General features: G+C 42.4%; 1 protein-coding gene across 1 annotated transcript in view; it reads left to right on the top strand.

The window, feature by feature from the left end:
* SEMA5B (semaphorin 5B) overlaps positions 1–22,488 on the top strand; it is a 200,455-nt gene that overhangs the window by 80,682 nt on the left and 97,285 nt on the right. Inside the window, exon 5 of the mRNA XM_086750938.1 lies at positions 10,896–10,941. Within this exon, the coding sequence (XP_086607064.1) occupies positions 10,896–10,941 (46 nt within the window). The remainder of the gene's footprint in view (positions 1–10,895; positions 10,942–22,488) is intronic.

Genomic DNA, 22,488 nt, shown 5'->3' on the forward strand with positions numbered 1-22,488 from the left:
TACCCAAACAAATGGCTGCACAGAGAGCGGCTGGGAAGCCCTGAGGCAAACATTTGACTTTTCCCAGAAGGAAACTGGTGGGGTGTCAGCTCGAGGCAGTAGCCTGCTGGGGCTGCAGATATGAGAGGCATGGCTACAAGGGCTGGCCATTCACAATGAGTGGAGGTGTTACCATAGAAAACCAGCCAGAAAGCATCATGACCAGAAGTCCTCATAGTTCTGCCTGCCAAGAGGGCTGTCAGCTCCATCAGGAGATGGGAAGGGATCGTCTCTCATGGCTGTCGCACAGGAACTGCAGCTCAAGAGCCCTTGTCACAAATAGTCATTACCAAAAAGAGCCTGGAGGGTGAAGGTAGTGCCCAAAGGCTGCATCAAGGGACTCAAAACTGGCGAGTAAAGTGCGTGTCATTCTGGACTGCCAGACTTCTCTGTGATAAATGTAAAGCTACTAAGCTGCTGGTGATGCAAGTCTGGATGCTTTGATGGGGGTGATTTTCGTACTTGACTTAGAGCTGAACTGAATGTGGCTGTTAATGCCAAGTAGGTAGGTGCAAGAAAGGAGATACAGTTAGTCTGGGGAGCAGGAAGGGTGCTAAATGAACTTACAAAGGTTGTTTTAGGGGGAGCACAGCAGCTTGGATGCACCCCTTCCTGGCTGTTATTGCTCCTCGCTGTGAAAGCGTTAAAACAACTCTGCATCATGCAGGCATAGGAGCTTAAGATGGAATGGAGTGACTGATGTCCCAAAAGACCTGCTTCAAGTTGCAGCTTGCAGAAATATGGCAAATTGTAAATATACTCTAGGACCCTCAACCAGCAGGTTTGGCACCCTGAGTTTATTGAAAGTCTCCGGTGTATGATGGATTAGTCTGTCAGACACCAGGTTTCGTGTGGATTTCTGGCTGAAGATAGGCTCTTTCCTGCCCGCTTGGCAGAAAGCTCCAGAGCACTGCAGTAAAACTCTCAAAACCTGTGCTTCTTGGAAAATATCACTCTTACCCTTGGGCACCTTCAATCCTGTCCAGATCTGGACTGCCACTGAACCCTGAAGAGAGTAAGTCTCAGCAGATTACGTTGCCTGGGCAAAAGCATTTTGCAGACCAGGAAATTCAGTGGTAGAAGTGGGGTCAGAGCTGATCCGCAGATTTAGAGTATCAGCACTGGGTCTAAACTCTGTCAAGAATACTTTCTGTTGCCAAATGATCAGGCCTCTCACCAACATTTATCCTCACAGGGCTTCTGTGAGGCAGGAAAGCACTAATAATTTGACACTACAGATGGGAATCTGAGGCTCAAAGGTATTAAGAGCAAACCTGCCGTGTGAAAAGGCTGTGATGCTGAGACGTGTAAGTTTATAGCAGATCTGAAAGGTGCTGCACCTAACACAGCTACACCTGTGGTGAGACTGGGCTTTCTGAAGGTACCAGTCAACATCTGCACAACCTCAGAGGTCTCTACATTTGGCTAATGTGGACACACAGAAAACCTGTGGCAGAGATGGGATTTAGACCCTTTACTGTTTTATTTCCACTTGGTAGTTTAATCACTTACCTTCAGCCTTGCAGCTCCAAAGAAGATGTAGGTCTTCAAAATGCTCATCAAAGTCTGTGAGTCCCACACACACACTGGGACAGTGGGGCTTCAGCATGGATGAAAAAGTAAAGTCTCATATAGCATGGAGAGACTGACAAGCAAACAAGTTCACATTGGCCACAACCACATGGGTGCAGCCAGAGGTTAAACAGCCCGCAGGCTTGCCCTGTCCGTCAGCCAGGAACGACATGCCATTCGTCTGTGACTACATGATTTGACTCAATACTTTTCTGAGACAAAATGACTGAGCTGAGTTACTGTCAGTTCTGATGGCTTGCATTAGTATCGTGCTGTCTTACACCAGCTTTACCCCCTGCTAAGTTTGGCTGAGAAATTACGTTGCCAGTTGAGGTATTAATGAGGACGTGAGCCAGCAAAGAGCATGGTAATATTTTTTATTATATCCAGATCGTAGGAGGGTAGCTGAAAGCACTGCTGAAGAGAAACCTAGAAAAACAAATACCATCCTTTCTCACTGTGACTTGTCCTATCAGACAAAAGAATGCACTAATTAAAGTTGCGTCCTTATATCAGGGGCTGGAAGGGGGCAGGTAACATGGTGATGTGAGAAAAAAGGGAGAATCAGTCTCTGAAATTAACAGAAACTTTCAAAGGACCATTGATGTTTTTTAAAGAAGCTGCCTGACCTGCATGGTGAAGAATATGGCGAATGTGAGAAACCTGTGATTAGACACTGCAGCTATTTAAATCCATAATTGGGGGTGCACAGTTTCTTTACACAAGGAACAAAAGTGTGATTTAAAGTGCATGTTTTAAGCTCTCTGGTTGAGCCTGAGGTAGTTCAGAGGGAGATTTTCCTCTCTGATGCTGTGCCAGGTGAGGTCAGCTCAGTCCTTGTGTAAGTGTGGAGGGATGAAGCTCCGCTGGAGTGTCTGGTTCTTACCTATAGAGTTTGCTTTCCTCTGCTGGTCTGCAAGGAGTCTGAATTTGCCATACCCCATATCTGTGCTGTCTCAGACTTATACCCCTTGGAGAGGAGGGGAAGAAGTGTGGACAGGAAAGGACGGAAGGAGAATTTTTGTAACTGTGGGATTCTGGGAACTTTGGAGTGTGGCCCAAATTTTGTTTAAAGTGTAATTTTTTTTCTTAGTTAAAATTTGTGCATTTGCTTAAGCACAGAACGTGAATTTTAATTAACTCAGAATAAATAAATCAAATAAAATGCCGTGCTGCAGCACTGTCAGGTTGCTGGGCCAGACCAGTGCACAGAAGAAGCCGCAGCTGTAGGAGAGCAAAAAGGCAGCTTTGACCCAGGTTGTACATGGAGAAGAGGGCGAGGCAATGGCAGTCTCTGGTCTTTGTTGGCAGAGAAAACAGCTGATCCTTCAGATCACCTGCAAGACAATACCATCTACCTCTCTGCAAAGGACCTCACCGGTGTGGTAGTCCGTGCGCTTTTGCCCATCGCCCGAGGAACCAGAATTTTGGCTGTCTCACGGCCAGTGCTTGTGCAGCCAGTGCTGTGTGAAAGGCAATCTTGGTGCAGCGCAGGCTGATGGAAGCATCCTTACACAGTCAATTGCAGGCCTGACTGGAAAAAAAATCTCATATTCCAGATAGAATGAAAATTGGTGATACCCTATCACAAAAGCAGCCACCCATGAGAGGCTCACTTGCTTTAGTGACACACTGAGAATAATTAAGTTTGAAGACTGTATTTCAGAAAGAGGGATGCGAGCAAACACAAGGTCAGGATATTTTGGCAAAGCCTTAGGGGCTTGGACCTAATGTGTTTTACAGCATCACAGGATGGGGCTGCAGAGCAAATGCCTTTTGCGTTACTGAATATACTCTCTCTTGCTCTGGTTAAGTTGATGATATGTCAGTTTTATACAGCAGGGCTCACCACAGTGACTTGCATATCACTTTATATCCAGATGTTTAGATGCTAAGCCTACTGTTCTGTGCCACCACAAAGCTATAAAAACCACAAAAAAAGAGAAGGGATTGGTTGGCAATTGCTTAAGCTCACCAGCCAACTCTCTCAGTATTTGCATACAAGTCATGTTGAACTCATCCAAAGTTTGAGGAAAGCCTGACAGAACTGAGCATGTTTATCAGCCTAAGTAGGAAGGTAGGGGGGCTGCCAGGGAATGTTAGAATGATAATCAGTGCATCAGAAGAAGAGGAATTTTAGAGTATGACTTACTGAAAGGACAACAAAAAGTCACAGGCAAGTAGGAGATCAAAGGTCCTCACGTGGCTCGGGGCCATATCAAGGTGCTCTAAGCACTCTGTGACTCTGCCAACTGGATGAGAGGGGGAGAGAAGAGCTGTCAGCCACACATCAAGAAAGACTTGAGGTGGCATGTGGGATAATACGTGATGGTCTGAGAGATGGACTCGCTCTTCCAGGAAAACAGGAACAAACCCACACATGAGTTTTGAAAATTTGGCTCAGTTTCCATCTTTGAGGTTTTGAAGAAACTCATCTAGTAAAACAGAGGGAGGGGAATGTAAGAAAAAAAATTATGGAAATTGGCCTGCATTTTATAAATATGTTGAAACAACATTACAAAAAAAAAAATTCCACTCCTCTTTCTCTGAAGTATGTATATATAGCTACCCTCCAGAAAACAGCTGGTTCAAGGTGTTTCAGGAGCATAGCATAGCAAACACTGTCATCCCCAAGGAGGTGAGATCACATTGGAGCAAGGCTTTGCCTCTCCTGCCCTGTGGAAAGAGAAGGGCCAGAATCACCAGAGCCAGCTTGCTGCTCCTCTTGGAAGAGGAGACATGGTTGTCGATCCAAGAGCTGATCCCCTTCCTGCTTCTCCCTTCCATGACAGCAGCCATACGTCTAGATCTCTGAATATTGGTCTAGTCCAAGGGTGCCACAGTTTTGCTGTTGTCCTGCATGCTCTGCACCTGCCTCTTGACTTTTCCTAGAACTGACCCTGAGTATACAACACCAAGCCTGAGCAGATCTGTGCCATGTGCCCTGTGCCATTAAAGCTGATGGTAGTTCTCCTCCATTGACTGGAATGTAGAAAATATGATTTTCATCCTGGTTTCCACTGAGAAGGACTAAATGGGCCTCAGTGACAACCCAGAAACAATAGCTGGGACCCTGTTTTAATTTGGAAGCTGCTTAGTCAGAATGATATGCTGCTTGCATCAGGAACCTCTTCTAAGAGGATGCTCCTCCAGCTCTGGCTGGATTTATCACTGAGAAATGTTGCTTTGGGAAAAGCAATTGCTCATAAAGTAACTGCACCGTATTACTGTATGCCATTTAGTATGATTCTCTGTTGAACATCTATTGATTTTTAAGGAAGAACAATGTACTGGACAAGTTTTTCTTCAATAGAAACAAAATTACTGGTCAATAAGGGTCCAGCTTGTGAGGGAGATGCTCTCCACCTTTTCTCCAGCATGTGTATGCCAGGCCCTTCACATGAATCATTGGAGTAGCATTTGCAAATGGAACGTCACATCACGCTCCGGAGCAGGCATGTAATTAACTCCTTCTGAGAGCAAAGACCAGAATCATCCTTCAGGAGCTGAGTTTCTTGGGATAGTTGGATAGTTCAGAAATCTGAATAACCATCTGAAAAGTTCAGCCAGAGCTGGACTTGTGTAGAGGCACTGTGCATTGATCTACCGTGAGTTCTGGTAGCCAAGAGCCTTGGGGTCTGATCTTGATTCCATCACTGACTTGCTGTGTGCTTTGGAGAAGGTCATTTAACCTTTCTCTGGCTCATTTTCTTCATTAGCGTAAGGGGGCAATGATGCTAACCAGCTCCCAGGGAGTTGTGAAGCATGACTAAGCTGTGTTTGTCATGTACTGTAGAAGTACAAAGTATATCTGAGGCCTCCAGGAGCAAAGATAGGAAGAGCTGACAGGAGTTGCTGGCTTCTAGCCCAAGGCTCAGCCCCAGCACGTGGCTTCCAGGAGTGCCAGAAGGGAGCATTAGGTTTGTCGTATGCATAATTCTGTGTCTTGTTTCATATCACCCAAAGGACTCTGTTCTGTTAATTATTTTTCTTATTATCTACGCTGTGACAGTATTGAGTCCCTGATTGCAGCACAATCCCTCCCTGACGAGGGGAAGTGGAGAGAGAGAGGTGCTGATCTTTTCTCCCTGGGATCCAGGGATAGGGTACATGGGAATGGTTCAAAGCTGTGCCAGAAGAGGTTTATACTGGACATTAGGAAGCATTTCTTTACCGAGAGGGTGGTCAAACACTGGAAGAGGCTTCCTAGAGAGGTGGTTGATGCCCCCAAATAGGACAGCTATTCTTGCTCAGTTCTCTTCAGCTTTCCATAATTTATCTTTTTTTTTTTTTTTTTTTTGTATGATCAAACATTATCATCAGCTTCTGTTGGCTTTGTTTCTACTTGCGGGGTAATTGTCTGCATACAAAGAGAAGGGGCTTGAGATAGCCTGCCCTGTAATGAGGAGGGGGGGAACTTCTCACATCTACTATAAGGTGCAGGCAAGTAGCAACATGTGAGCAGGTGTACCTGTCTTGTAGGTATACAGACCCGCTGAGATAAGGCAGCATATTGTTGGTCTCTCTGTGCGTGTCAAAGATCAGAGAGGTTCTAGTGGTGGTCAGCTTTAGAGATCTTGTGGCTCCTGATTTGCTGGCAGGGGTTGTTCCAAAGCACGGAGAGGTTATCCTACCTGCTTGGTGTGTGTGGAGGGGGACAGAGTTGGGAAATGTGAACAAACCTCACTCATCTAAATAGGAAAAAGAATCTGAAGGTAGAGCAGCCTTTCATTTACACCTCTTCAGCCCATCAGCTGCAGGGATATTCCTCCTGATTTACCAGAGCAGAACTGAAAAGTGTGCTCTCTTTTAATTAGAAAGAAGCACCTTTTAATCAGCCAGCACAGTGCTGACAGATGTAGTGCCTGAAAAGAGGCACTGAAAAAGAGGTTTCCAGGAGTGCCTGAAGCACGCTGCAGGCCTTATAATTTCAGAACTCCTAAGAGGAAGGGTCTCTGCTGTTATTCAAGCACTCTTGTTATTTGGCTTCCCATTGGAAAGGCTTAATTTGTCTTGTAGCTCTGTTGCTCAGTGGCATGGTAGATGAAGTACTTTGCCTTCACTGTAAATTGTTTCGATGTGTGAACAAGTGCATGGGCATCATGTTACAAAGTTCATCCAAGGTGCGCCTGGCTGTACAAAATAAACACTTAATAAGCAGCTTTGACTTGGGAATGTCACGGCAAGCAGATTTAAGTGGATATATTCTTCCACCCTTTCTTGAAACACATCTCGGCTGCTCTGCTGCTGTTCTGGTATGAATGCTTTGTGGTACCAGGCACAGCGAGCACTTAATCATTTTACAAGGCAGCCAAACACAAATTACGAAGCCAATTAACAAATACTTTCATCTACAGGATTTATACTGCAGCTTGGCTCTGTTCATATGCAGACTAGCATAGAGGGCCCAGTTCAGGAAAGAAATTCGACATCTACGCGATTTCCATGAGTGTAGATGGCACTTCAGCACAGGTTTACATGCTGTGCCCCAACTTTGAGGGCAAGTTATTCTCCTAACCAGGGCATAGACTAATGGACCAGGAGATCAACTCCTGGTTGTGCTGCAGATATGGTCTGTGATGTTGGCTAAGCTGCTCAATCTGTGCTTTAAATTTAAATGAGAACAATGTCTCTTTTTTACTCTTCTGTATATATCTAGATGGCAAATTCTTCAAGTGTAGGTTGTATAGAGCAGGAGGGTCTTTACGGCAGCTAACTTCAGATATCTGAGCTGGGGGATAATACCTCCTGCAATCAGAGATGACAGAGAGAGGATCCACCATGAGGTTGTTTAAATAGGCATCTGCTGGAATCAGTCTCCAGAGGAACCACCATCAACCCATTCTGTGTCTTAACACAACAAAACCACAGTCTTGGCTGAGACTTCAGGGTGTTACTGTTTAATGTGGGCGTTTTCAGAAATGCACTGATGTTCATTACTAATAAGGTTAGCAGTAATAATAATTAGCAGTTTGAGACACCTTTTAACGTGTATAATACCATTTGTCCCAGAGTACTTAGAGAACTGTAGTTGCTTGCTCTGGAGATGGCTGAAATGCTGCCAACTCTGGGATGAAAGAAGGCTCGTGTTTTAATACTGTGGAGTGAAGATGCGTGACCTTTTAGGGCAGAAAGTGAGTAAGAAGGTTGTCCAAGTTTGTGCACCAGGTTTTTATACAGGAGAAGGAGGTTATTAGAATAGCTAGTTGCACCAGGCAATTGCTCTTCTGGCCTAGTCCAGATGGGTTTAATTTAAGAGAGGAAGGAATTAGCCAATGTTCACTTACAAGACAAAATGGGGAAAAAAAAAAAAAGACCAAGAAGGCACCTCATCCATTCTTGCAGAGATCTCAGTGTTCTCATATATTTCTTAATCCTACTCTTTCAGCTGCTTTAAATTATAGTTCAGCAAGGTATTAAACAGACATAACTTCAAACACAAGCAGAAAAAAGGACACAAATGGGGCAATTCTAGGTACAATAAACCATGACTGTCATTCAGAGACCTTGCTCATTCTTGGACTGAAATTACAGTTAAAATGCAGTTCATAAAAATGGCACTGTCTTTTTCAGCAGATCTTTCCCCTTGGCTTTTTACTCCTGGTATAGCTTTACAGAGCAAATATGGTTCAAAGAGCACATTATCAAGAGCACGTTCTAGCCGGGCAGTTCAACTGGAGTCTGGGGGTGTCTCTGATAGCCTGGTCTGTCTACCAGTGTTCGTCTTACTGCTGATAAGATGTGAGAAGGATCAAACAAACAAAAAGAAACTACCAGTGGCTGTGCAGACACCAGGTGAGGCAAGCTGATGAAAAATGTAGGGAAACCCTCCTTTCTGTAAGAAAGCCACAAGGTCAGACTTAGAGAGCTGAGGTTAATATGAAGCCTTTGGAAGATGGTTGTGCTATTCACATCAGAACGACATTCCTGCCTGGTTTAGGTTTCAGCCACTCAAGTGATCTCACCATTAATGCTTTGTCCAGGTGTTACACAGCAGTCACGGAGAGGACAGAGGCTGGCTTTATTTAAATGGACACTATGGCTGTCTGCATCCGTTTTGGCTGAGCGCAACGAAAATTGTGTCCTTTAGATAAGTCTCTTCCATTAAAGATATTTTGGTTGAATTTGCTCTGCAGCGCTATCAGGGAAAAAAACCTAATATTAAAATTTATTACTCAGTCAAACTGTCCAGCTTTTTACAAGACTCAAACAAGGAGCTGAAATCTGCATTATAAGACTTCCAAAATCAATGCATTTAAATAGCATGCTTAACAACAGGATAGCAACTTCAAGTCCCCAGTTATGAGAACTTTCTCCTTAGGGTGTTGTAAGATTGGAGGCCAGTGACATGCTTAACTTCTCCAGGAGAAGGCTTAGTCCATGATATCTCATGTCCTGGAGCTGCATTAATGTTCTGGTGAGAGTAGCATGTGCTTTTCTAACGGAGCTGTCAGATCAGTCACTGGATGAGAATCTATCTCCATTTTGCAATTTTAGCCATATGTAAGCTTAGGCCTCTGGTCAGCTGCATGCACCTGCAGGACATAATATTTTAGTCTGTGGGTGATGATAAAGAGTTAATAACAAATTCCTTGAGGAAGAATGCAGCCCTTTGAGACCAAATAGGGTTTCAGACTGTACAAAAGAACTGCTGGATCTCCAGTGATAGGACTAGGAGAGAAGATGGGGATTTTGTGTGTGTGTGTACTTCTCTGCATACTTACAGGAGGTATAATAATTACAGATATATTTTGTTCAGATATTACTGATGGGTCTCATTCCTCTCTGAGTAACCAGTTCCAGTATAGAACTGGATGGTGCAAATCAGAGCAAATCAGAGCTACATCAGCTGAAGATTTGGTACCAGGAGTTTGACTTCCTGAGTCATCCTTGTTCCCATCCTTCTTTATTGACAGTCAGCAGAAGTTGAGACCTTTTAATTTGTTTATAGAATTGAGATAAAGTCTACAGGTAACTCTATGATTATGACTTAGGTGATATACAAGTGAGAGATAACAGAAGGAAAAATTGCTCAAGCCTTGTAGAGGTCATTGTGACCCAATATGAAACTCTCCTATGTTGAAATTTGAATTATTTTCTTTGCTTGAGTAGAGAGTGCTGCTGACTACAGACCCTAAACAAAACTCTTCAGAAGAGTTCTTAGGACCTTTTTGTCACTATAAGAGCTTTCCACTGATTTCTCTGACTTCACTGACCTAAGACTGGAACTTGCATTTTTACTAGGTAGGGGAATGTCTGTATACTGGCATTTCTAGAGCGGATGAAGCTGTATCATCAAAGGTGCACTTTCTACTATTTAAATAGAGCCACCTCCAAAGACGTAGATCCCCTGGTGTAGTATAAATGTGTCTTCTCTGTCTTCCCTGTGGTGACAGGGATGTTGGAAAAGTATCACAGCTCTTCAGACCTTCTGACAGATGGGGTGCAGAAATGTGAAGTTAGACATGGCCAAAACCCTCAAGCATGCAATCAAGTCAGTATGGCTTAATATGTCAGCTGATTCCTGGTAACTGCATTGTCTTAGCAAGCAAAAATATGTGATAAATCCTGATCACTAAGCCTCATCCATAGATGTTTATGCAAAGTGTGTTTCCTCCTATTTGTGATGGGATATCAACATGCAGAAGGAGGGTTACAGGAGCTCAGTTGATGTGTAGTATCTCATGCTGGCAGTGACTTCTGTCAGGAATTCCCTTGCTTTGCCTTTGGAGATGCGATGACAGGAGGATTGGGAGTATCTGCAGTCTCTGCCCGGATTTCCCTGCTGGTTTTCTGTGCAGACAGTTTCTATTAAGAAATATCTGTCCTCTTCTCCTCCTTTTCCACAAAGTCCTGAATGGGAGCACCTTCAAGGACAGGCTTGGGGGAAGCATACTACAGGAGTCAGCTTTGCTCCAGCTGGCTTCTGTCCAACCCATTTTCTCAGAATGCAGAGAGAAAACTGAGCACAGCCCATACGGTACTTCAACCAAAGCCCTTTGAGGGTTTGCAAACAGTCTCTTTGTGGTTTGTATTTCACTGTGGTTCTTCATTATGAGTTCTGGAATATTTTACTCCAAACCGGCTCAGAACTTTGTTACAAGGTTCACTCAGACATTGCTGAACAAGGGGTTTATAACTATTTTTGCATTCTGTGGAAAGGAGTCCAGCAAAAGTTTGCTGTTTGTAGAAATGAAGGACCCAAAAAATGGCTTGCTTTTATAACTTTTCTTTTCCTTCTTTGGTAGCCTAACAGTTTGTAATTTTTCTGCTTGTTCATGCAGGAACTACCTCTTCAGACTTAGTCTACACAACGTTTCTCTTATTCAGGTATGTTCACTTTTTACTTTTTACTCTTTTTTTTTTTTTGACTTGCTAATGAATGTTCTGTGATGTTTGATGTAAATTTTCAGAAGGCTGTATAGTGTAAATTTGCCTAGAGTGACGGAGCAGGGAGAAGACAAAGTCAGAACCAGATGCTTATTCCCACTCCAACGATAACACTGGGGGAAGGGCTCTTCTACACTTGCCCATTTGGACAGCGCTCTCTGCTCTTGATGCTTGAGTGTTTGGGTGGTAAGGAGGTCTGCCAAAAATATGGCATCTTAAGGAACAAAGAATGTAGTGTGACTGATACAGGCTGAAACACAACAATCAATAGAAATCCTTGGCTTTCACTAGAGGAAATGTCAGCAACATGTAGGAGAAGCCTTTACTATTCTTGTCCATCCTTAATTTTGGCCATTGTTGGCCTCTGTGAACATGAATTGCTGAGGAGTTGTGTTTTACTGAATGCATTACTAAAACCAAGATTGGACCTGCAAGCATTCAAGAGGCAAAATGGGTTGAAAAATGTATGTTAACCGTGGCAGAATGGAGGCAAAGCAGCTGAAGTTTGAAAGTGCTTACGAATATCCAGCAGTATTAGGACTTTCCTCCTGCTGCATTGCATCTGGAATTGAAAGATGCAGCAAAAATTGATAGGGAAAACCCCAGCTGCTTACCTCTAAATAAATAAATACTTATGCTTTGGGATATTTACCGTCTTCTACAGTTGCTAGACCACCAAAGATGTATTCAGCATTCTTCAGACAGATTCAAGGGCCTTCCTCCTATACCTGACCACGCAAAGAAGCTATTAGTACTGCCAGCCATTCCCATGTGTGCAAGCCTTTTGCTGTTAGTAGGAATATAGATGGAGAGAAGAAAAGATGTTTAATGGTTGTAAAATGCATTGAATCTTCCTTTAAAAGGAAAACAAAGTCTGGAGTTACCAATGACATAAATAAAGAGTTAGAAAAGCTGATACTCCCATTTGGCAGGAGTTTCCCCTTGCAGAGCCACATTGGCATGGCTGGAAGGCTTTCAGCGAGCACACAGGAGAGGGAGGTCTCCGTAGTTCTGTGAGGTGTCGTACCTTCTGCAATGCCTGTTATCACACTGCCTGACACAGCCTCTTGTGCTTGTCAGGCGAGGGATGTCCTTCCACAAAACCCAATTGTGAGTCTCCCTTACACACTTCTGAAGTCAGGCTTGGCTTGGGCCCTTTTCAGTGCAGCGAGTTTCCTTTCCTACGCTGCAAAACATGGGAAGTCTCCTTCTATGGTACTGGAGGATGCTATGGGATCTCCGGTTAACATAATGAGCTTAGTTTGCTCCTGCTTTCTGGGTGTATCCGGTCACTTTGCCAAGACTTTTTGCATGACAAAGAGAGCATGGAATTATGTTGACACACGTGTTGGGAATGATGGAAGTGATTGTTTCCAGAGCTAATGGTTGCCTAAGTAGCTGCTTGGCTTGGCTCCATAAAGCACATGATGTGGCTTAGAGGCACCCCGTCCCACCTTCCCTTTGCCATGCATCATTTTAAAGATCAGATCAGAAAGTGCCACAAGAAATGCAAGGAATTTGCAGTTAGTTCTGCAGATGGTGAGAATGCAGTTTAAGAAGTAATCACAGGGCTGAGTCAGGTTGCTTTGTGTTTCCTCTTTGCTTGTAACTAAAATACAGTGTGGATCTGGTCGGGTCTGATGTGGGAGTAGTTTTTCATCTTGAGATTGTGGCCTGATTTATTTCCGCTCCTGGGACTTACTCTTCAGGTTGCCAGAGGTGCTAAATCTGCCTCAAGATGCAGGATTGTGTTGACAGATGTCTGCTCCCTTGCATTTGTACTTCCATGAGGTGAGGGCAGAAACAGGAGCACCGCCTACAGAGACAGCAGAATACGCTGATTGGGGACAAAGCCTGGCAGTGTGAGGAATGTATCTCTCTACAACAGGGTTAGGTGAAGTTTCAAGCTGTTTTTCAGTGAGTGTTCTTCTGCAGTCGGTTATGTCCCTAGGCTGCACTGTCCCTGTGGGGAAAAGGCAAGGGCAAATTTCAGCCCCACAGCACTCATGGAAGGAGAGTGGGCCAGGGTGTTCCTGTGAAGGAGACAACTCTTAATTATCTTTTCAGCAAGGGTGGCAACAGCATTTCACAGGAGCAATATCCCCGTGCTTCTAGCACAGCAAATTCAGTACTTTAGTCTCTCATCCTGTAATGGGTAGATTTACTAGTTCACTCTACCTAATGCATGTTTCCTTTGACAGTAATCTATTCTTTAACCAGAAAATGAATATTTCCTGCCATTGAGTAGGCCATAATGTTTTTCATCACAGCGTTACTTTGTTCATTGCTTTCCAATGGGAATAAATTATTCTTTTTCTGGATTATAATCCCCCTTATGAATATTGCATGTCACAAACTTGATGATAACCATGTTGTTACTCTCTGATTTTAGAAAGGTTTTAAGCTCCCAGACTTTAAAAGGCTGTGCTCTTTCCTTCTACCTGTTGAATGACTCTAGATGCCTTTCATTTAAGATCAATGTAAAATCAATTAAAATGAGCAAGAGTTGTCTTTCAGCTTCAAGGATCATTTTGTGAAGCCATGACTCCTGAAAATACATTTTAGGAGTCTTTAGTTCCAGAAGTTAAAGTCATGGTATTACTCATGAATCTGTGCTGGACTGCCATTAGTATAAACTTAATTTTGTAATCTCCACAGCCAAGAACACTCTGGAGTATCATGTAGCCACTCCACGTAGTTGGGATGGAAAGTTATTGTCTTGGAATTGCAGTAGAATAAAATACAAAATTTAGCATTATGTGGGCAAGTTACTGGATAAGAGCTGTGTAAAAAGATAGCATTACCCTACAGTGCAGTTGAGATTTCGGGGGAGGGAAGGAAGAGAGGTAGACGTTGGGATGAATCAGCTGTTGGACCATATTATACTTTCATAAAGGGGTCATTTCTTTTCCTTTCTTAGTTCCTAGCTCTTTGTCTTGGATTCCTTCTCCAGAACTAGATGCTTTTGTCCCTGCTGCACTACCACATGCCAACGTTTGTTCCTGACTTTGAATTTTCTGTTGGTTTTACTGAGGTTGTTTCTGTAAGATTGTGGCACTCAGCTTTGACGTGAGAACAGTGAGTGGAGTGGAGCAGAAACTGAGGCAGGACAAGCTCATTTCCTGCTTCACAAAACAAAATGTCCCAACTTCTCTGAGATTTTTTCCCCCTCTTCTCTGTTTCTAAAATGCGTTTCAGAAATTCCATTCAGGGCCTGAGAAACCTTTCACCAAATGAGTTTTAGTTGCATGAGAAATGTTGATGATCGTTAATATTTTTTTTTGGCTGCATGTTAATATCCAGAATGAAAATGGGGCCAGGGTATTTTGGGGATCACTTGCGATTTTTTCTACCTGTCTTTCTTGCCAAAATTGAGGCACATTGTTAAAGAATTTCTGAAAACCAGCATCTTGAGATGCCTCGGGTGGTGTATCCAAAAGCACCTGTTACTTTTGGAAACTTTAGCATGTAGCATTCAAATTCTTGCAGTAGCCAAGAAATGTAATTTTAAAATGGTTACTATTCTTAATCTTTGAGTATCTTTTTAAGCAAAATCCCTGCAACATGTTTCATGGTCGTCTTTAAATGGTCCTCTTGTATGCCCTGTAAACTCTAAACATCAGGCATTTCAGAGAACACATTTTAAAAATAATGTACCTGGAGCACATACTGTTTAATTTACGCAGGAGCTTGAAACAAGGTTAGCTCCTAATCTGCAGCTTTCACAGTGAGGCCATAGAAAAGTCCATTTTATACTGGAGTTTGTAATTAATGGAGTAGGTGGAAGGGTCATTTTAAAATAAGCCTTTGAGCAAATTTTTAAAAATGTACGATGCTGATTAGGACTTCTTAGCAAGGAATGCTATTCTTTGGTGTGCGTTAAAAGCAGGCTACTTGGCAGGCATTTCATAATTCCCAGTGCAGTGCCTACCCCCTGTTCACCCAGATTTTACCTGGAACTTAGAGTTCTCAATAGGACTGAGTGGGAAATGATTTTTCCAACCTTTTTGAGATGCCAAGATATTTTGCATGGAGAGGAAAACAAGATGTCTTTGTAAAATCTGAAAGAGAAGGAGATAGACACATGGTTATTTGGGATGCAAATATTCAGGGTCAAGTTAGTTTCTGAAACATCAAGAGAGAGGATTTGAATGGGCATTTCTCTCATCTCAAGCGATTGACCTGGTTTGTTTGGGGCATCTTTTTTCCTTTCCTTTCCTTTATGTTTGTGACCAAAAATTTCCCTCTGGATCCAAGGTTCCCTTCTGGACTCTCCTCTGATAAGTTTAATAGAAAATGTTAGGATTTGATAAAATGTTTTTCTTTTGATTATTTTTTTTTAACAGAAGATCTCTTGTGAAAAAGTTTCTAACCAGCCCTGTGAAGTTTATATGCTGACCAGTTTTGCTATATCATCTTGATAGTATTTAAAATACTTCAAGAGTATGTATGTATTCCCTTTGTTAAAAATAAAGTGTATTTTAAGAGAATATCAAAGATAAATTGGTGCACCTAAAACTATTTGGAACACAAGTTATTTAATCTGTTAAGAAGGACACAAAATTTTGAGATTAAAATATTCTTTAATTAACAATGTAATATTTTTTTCCTGAGGACAAAAAAAATTGAGTGAGAATTACGTTCAGAGACAGAGCATGTTGGTTCCCCAGGAGTCATAACCCTGAATTTGGTAGGATTGCCTGTGGAGTTAGGCACTGTTCAATACCACCTGGGCTGCCAGAACCTGGATCTCCAATTACAGATCTACAATTGTGCCACTGTAAAACACGAAAATGCTACAAAACATACAACTTTATTTGCTTTTGAAATTTTGCTCCAAATTTATAAATTGAGAGGACGTACATTCATGTGGGCATTCAGAGAATGTTACGCAATCTCTAGGGCATAATTTGATGGACTCCTCAGTCCCACTGGAAGCATAGGGCTTAAACTCAAGCTTAAAGTTAGCAGCATGCTTAAGTGGCATCAGCTCTTAATGCTTGATATGAAGCTTATTTAAATAATTATTTTTCAGTGGATATTGTGGACCTTTGGGATGGGTATTTTTTCAAATCCCAAACAGGGACAAAACATTTCCATATGGTCCTATAGCAGATGAACTGCAGCTATGTATCCAGTGCATTTCCATTAGGGACAGTTTTACTCCAATTTTTCTTCCCTTAATCTAAGAAGCATAAACATCCCTGATACAGAGATGAGGCCCTTAAACTGCACAGCTGCTCCTAAAGACACACTTCCCTCCCTGCCATTCCCTGGAGTGATCTTTAACTCCCAGGCATAATCACTGGTAAATCAGTAGCACCTATCAACAAAGTACAGTTAATAACAATAAAACTTGCCTGTCAGCCCTCAATATGCCACATAGCCACAAATGGAACAGGTTTCATAGTTTGCACTTTGGATCAAACTGAGCATCAAATGCATTATTTTCTACTTATTTAGGGCTTAGTAGTGCCACGTTGATGTGTGCTGATGAGAAACATGCTCTGCAAGTGTATGAAAGTGTGAGGAGAGGTGGCAGAGTTTAACTTGTTTTTTCTCTGGATAGCTGAATAAAATATGATGAACAAAACCAATGGGGAGCTGTGATTAACATTTTACAGCACAAATTGTCACTCAAGTAATCTTTTGTGGTGAAAATACTTCACTGGGAAGTTTTAAGGATTCAGAATATATTCACAAAACCCTGGTGCTCATCAGAAAACTTACAAATAATAGGTAAATCTTACATTCCCAAGAGATGCTGGGTAGGCAACAGACAGGGCTTGGTGGGCCCGAATTCGTAGTGCTGGCTCTGCCTGCAGGCGCCTGAGGGAAAGTCAATCTGCCCAGTTTATCTGCCTGATGTTTGCTCATGTGCGAAACAGGGATATAGCACTCCTTTATAATGTGCTGTGAGTTTTTGTCAATAAAAAGAAGTTAAAGTATTGTATTTCAGATTTACTTGCAGAAATATCCTGAGCCAGAGCCGTTCTGATTTTTCAAAATATCCTTTCAAATATCATGAGGAAGCCAGGAATCGATATGACAGCGCAAAGCCATGGGTGCTCAGAACTTGGCCTGACTTTGCTGAAGATATTTATTAATTCAGTCTATTTGGAGTGTCAAGATTATCATCCAATTTAAAATACAGTTTGGGAAGTAATTTTGGGAAAGGGTGAGAATACCTTGCATATCTTAATGTGCCACTGAGCTGCCTGACAGGAACTCCATTTTGAAAAGTTCAGGAATAAGCTTCACTTTCCAGAAGTCATTTTCTTAAAAGCAGTTTATTATTTGTTTCTTGCAGATTCCCAGATACTTCTTTGAATTATATGGCTCATATTTCTAGATAAAACATTTATTTCTTTATTTTCAGGCCAATGCAGTTCCCTCATTTAAAAACATAATCAAAACCTCTACTAGAGCAGATGCAGTCTTTAATATGTGGCTCATAGCTGAGTTATGATTGTCACATATTTTATCAGTACGCTACATTTTTTATTAACAGATTAACATATAAATCTATTCATAAATCACCTTCCAAAGCTGCACCTAAAACCTCTCTCTCTCAGCCTAGAGGTTTAAAGCTATTCCATAATAAAGCTTATGTTGGCTGAACAAACTTTGTGGCAAATTCAGCTTTTTATTCTTATGGTTTCAGGTTCCCAAATCAAATCTACTCCCCGAATACACTCTCTTTAGAATAACTGATCAGGAGCTACATTGCGGCTTTCAGGTGCAGGTCTGCCTTCCCAGGATTTATTTAAGAGATAAATTTCTACCTGGAGTGGGAGACGGGGGAAGAAAACAAGGCATGTCAGACTGGAGGTGGCCATGTCTGGAGGCCACACTTCATCCTCCAAGGACGCGCATGCTGTTGGGAACCAACCTTGCGCTGATGCTACTCATCAGCTGAAATTCAGAGAGCAGAGAAAGCAAATCTCTTTTCACACTCCAGCATTGAATGATTTCTGAACACAACATTCTCTCTGTCTGCGAGAACCCAACTCAGGAGTCCATTAATAGCCAGCAAAGCTTTTAAGCCCAGGTTTAGCTTTAAATAAATGCCTGTTTTCCTTTGAGAGTTGTCCGAGTTAAGAACATGCTGCGTGCTCTACCAAGTGAGAATACATTTCAATACATGCATTCATAGATTGGCTAAACTGGCTCAGAGTGCACTGCCTAGTTGTGATCAATGCAATTGCCCTCTGAAGTGAGTATTTAGGCATGATATAGGAACTTCTTATATGTATTTATGTATGTGTTGCTATATATGCATGTGTATGTATGCACATACAGGAGATCATGTATATAGGACTGTATGGCATGTATAGGAGAATCAGGAGCTATAGCTGTTTGAATTCATACTTAGCATTAAGCAGAGCAGCCTTCTTGAAGTTGGTGAAGGCCATGGAGCTGATTTACACCCAGAGGGGAACTGCCCGGGTACAGGTGAAGCGAGGTTTGTGCGATGGCTGTCAGCTGTGGATTGCCAGCCCGCTTTCCTGGGCAACCTCTTAGTTGTCATTCCCTCCTTCCCTGCCCACCTCACCTCAGAGCCAAAATTACTACAGGGGCTTTGGTCTTTGTCAGCAACCGTTATGAGCTAGATTCAGAAACTGAGAATTTAATTAGCTGCTGAAGTAACTTACTGATAACAGTAGCATATTGGGCTCTTTATTTGATAAAACCCTGTCAGGCATTTTATATGTAGGGAATGAAGACTAATGTTCTTATTCCTTACAACTTACAGACAGGACCATTAAACATCCTTTAGAAAGGAAAGGGAAAAAAATGAAAACTAAAAAAAAAAAAAAATCCCTTGGACTTACCATTTCTTGTCGCAAATGTTGCTTCTGTATCTTTGCATAACGTATTTTGGTTTGCCTATGTATCCTCTTTTCTCTGTGGGTTGCTTCCCACTCTGGCGGCTCCAGATCTGCGTGTTCTTATGCCCTGGCTGTCGCCTGCCCCGACACACGCATTCATCTGCTGCTGCTGTCAACAAACTCAGCTCTGCAGATGCTCCTGAAAGGCAGATCAGCCTGCTGTTGTAGGCTACACCTTAGCTAAACTGACATTTATCTAAACTGAGAATTATATAAAAATACACTGCATTTTTATTATTATTACTTTAGGGATGTGGGGTATTTTTAGACACAGGAGAGGTTTGTTCTCTAGCTGTGAATGCTGGCTTGCCAGAAGACACAGAAAGCGTTTCCTAGTTGCTCCTGTCCCAATTAGGGCACTATGATGGGATTGTTAGTGAAGGCTCTAATGCAGGAGACGTTTAGTGCAGTACCTTCGCCTAAAAGCAGTCGATGTGGCCACAGCGACCTATTGAGTTTCACACAGTCAGCAGCCGCTTCATGCTCTCCTGGAGAGGAGGGGATACCTCCCGCAGCCTCTCCCCCATTCAGTCAGCCTGGGTTTGGTGAGCTGTGAATCGGTGGAGCCTGGGGAGAGGTCCTGGCATCCTGCTGCAGCCAGCGCTGCGGTTTGCCGCTTCTCAGGGCTGTGCAATCGGTGATGTGCTCTTCCTACCTGGGACCCGATGCCCCGATCCGTCCCTGGCGTGGGAACTGGGCTGCATGTGCTGGGCAGTCCAAAGTAAGAGCAGTCCTTGAAAACACAAAGGACTGCATCTGACAAGATGAACAATGGAGTATCTGGGCCAATTACTGCAAAAAAAAAAGCAGGAGGGTTGGGTTTTTTTGTTTTGTTTTTTTTTTTTTTTTTTTTTAATAAAGACTGAGAACACAGAGGAATATCAACATTTTATTCTCAAAGCAGAGCTTAAGAGCGATTTAAATGATTCACCTCCCTTGCCCTGGCTCTCTGCACAGGATTAAGTTTAACCCTTATAGCATCCAGTCATTTATAGTGAGAGGATTTAAAAAAAAGAAATCACCCTTTATTGATTTGCACCTCTCTAAAAGGGCCCACGAATGACCTCATATGTTTCCTTTAAAACCAGCTATTGAGCTCTCAGAATAAAAGAAAAGAATTATTTTGTAGTAAATACATTTCATGTCAGTGCGTGCTTTTTTTTCCCTAGACAAACAATCCTACTTTTCTCTGTTAGTAACAGTTTAGCTGATGTGTTTTACAGCTCCTTTTAAACACAGCAGTTCTGAATGACTAACACGAGGGGATTATTGGAGCCTGCAGCTGCACAGCAGTCACTAACCTAGCCCGCACAGCTGTTACCAGAGACCCAGAGCTGGGGAGCAGAGGTGGGAACAGTTTGCTCATCACTCCCACAGGACATTGATCCAGTAGGCACAGTTTCCCTGAATCCTTTGAGAGCCCCAAAGAGCTTTGGGCTCCAAGGTTTCACCTAGATTTCCTAGGCTCAGCTCAAGGAAAGCACAACCCATGTGCTGAGAGGACAGATGAATAAACAGGCATGAACATGACTGTGCCTATGACATCTCCAGCCACCGTGATTGGAGGGAGATGGCAAGTTTTCAGACTCAGAAGCTTTTCTTCAGGGTTGCAGGAGGAGTAGCAAACCTCTAGCTGAAAAACATCAGGCAGCAGCTGCAGTAAGTTGGCTGCTAAAGAGTAGGCAACAGAAAAGGAAGGCTGTCTTATCCCACTGGAGGAGGGTGAGGGATGTGGCTGTGGGGTATAAATGAGTTGCTGGATGCTATCACAGCTTGAACAGATAACAGGAACAACCATCTTAAGGTATTTTGCTGTCACTGAAATGCCTTTTTTTTTTTTTTTAATGTAAAAGTTACCACACTGTGGTTATAGCTGTCTGTTACCTTTTTACCAATAAAATGAGTAGAGACTAAGCTATTCTGAGACTGGGGAGACCAAGTGTGGGAAGTCAGTGGAAGGAAATATGCCAAAAAATGGTGTATATCTCTCCATTCTCTGTAAGGAGAGCTTGGATAGCATGGACTAGCTGTTTCACTTGTGGACAGCTGTGGGAGGTAAGGTGGTTTCCAGTCATCTCCAGTCTGGGCTTTCCTTTCTCTGTGCGTGAAGCTAAGATAATGACACTTGTCCTTTTGAAGTGCTTTGAAATACGTACCTAGGACCTAGATATTATACATTATGATATGCACTTGTGAATACAGGGAGTCTGCAAAGTTGTTATACTCTGATTCATAGTACCTGTAATATTAAGCAGCTGTTACCTTTAGCTCTGCTTTCTAGTCTGCTTTCTAGGTAAGCAATAATGCAACTTCAGCATGTCCAAGTGTTTAAAACAGACTCATTTTTCACTATTTTTTTTCTAAGCGTCTTAAAGGAAAAGCTTTTAATGTAAAAATAGAGTAGCTGGGATCTAATGGGGGAAACAGGCAATAAAAATGTATGCCTTCAGGTAAAAATACTTAAAATATAAATAATTCTGTATATTTGTTTAAAAAAGAGAACAGCTTGGAAAGAATTTGAGGGAAGGGTTAATTAAAATATTTTTTCATCTGAAACACTTTTGTGTCAGGAATTTGGATCAAATATAGACATTATTTTAATTACTAATTAATCATTTCAGACAGAGACAAAGGATGGTTTTCAGTTTTTGAAAGAGTGTTTTATTTCCTTTTAAGTAAAGACAAACAAATAACAGGGCTGTAGCCATTTGAATAGGCTGCAAGGTTGCTCAAAGAGAAGTGATTTAAACTTTATTAAGAATGACAAAAAAGTTCTTAAGTTAGCCTGGGAGCATTAAGAGACAAACTGCAGTTGCCGAAGAGGAGAGGGTTTTGATGCATGGGCAGAAAGGAATGATCAATGGTTCATAAATATAACAGCAGTAAACACAGTGGCAGGAAAAAAAATGTATGTGGCTAATATAATTGTTACAAACTTAGTAGCTTTTGCTGTGAGATCAGTTACTGAGGATTTAAGAATAAGGCAGAAAAAAGAAAAAGATTTTTTTTTTTCAATACATGATAAATGTGAAAGCATTGAAAACCACCAAAAAAGAGTGAAGACAGAAGAAGAACAAGGAAGTATACTACATTAATCCTGTTGAAGAATTATTTTGTATTCCCTCATCTTACTTATAAGGCATATTCTTAAAACTCCTTTGTGGAATCTTTGGCCTTGCTAGAGGTCAAATGCAAACGTGCTGGAGGGGAGGTGAGGGAAGAGACAGGTGGTGAGGCAATGTAAGGGCAAGATTCAAACTGAAGGAAATTGGAAGATAAATCTTGGGTTGGCAGGAGAGTGCAGACTGGAGAACAGAATGGAGGAGCTGGGAGGGAGGAATAAAAGCCACTGCATCAGAGTCATCTTTGCGGGAGAAGGACCAAATAAATTCCTTGTTGAGCTGAAGCTTGGCAGAGATCACTATGGCATCAGGTGCTCACGTCTGGTGTTGGAAAAGAGGAGGCAGAAGCAAGGCAAACTGTGACAGACCAAGCAGGGAGTCTGAAGGCATCTGTTTCCCAGCCTTAGGAAGAAGGTGGATTGATGCTACTCACAGTGGCGGGGCTGTGGCCGCTTACAGCGGCGGCGGCAGCA

This window comes from Chlamydotis macqueenii, chromosome 6 (assembly GCF_036417535.1).
Source record: "Chlamydotis macqueenii isolate bChlMac1 chromosome 6, bChlMac1.mat, whole genome shotgun sequence".
NCBI lineage: Eukaryota > Metazoa > Chordata > Aves > Otidiformes > Otididae > Chlamydotis > Chlamydotis macqueenii.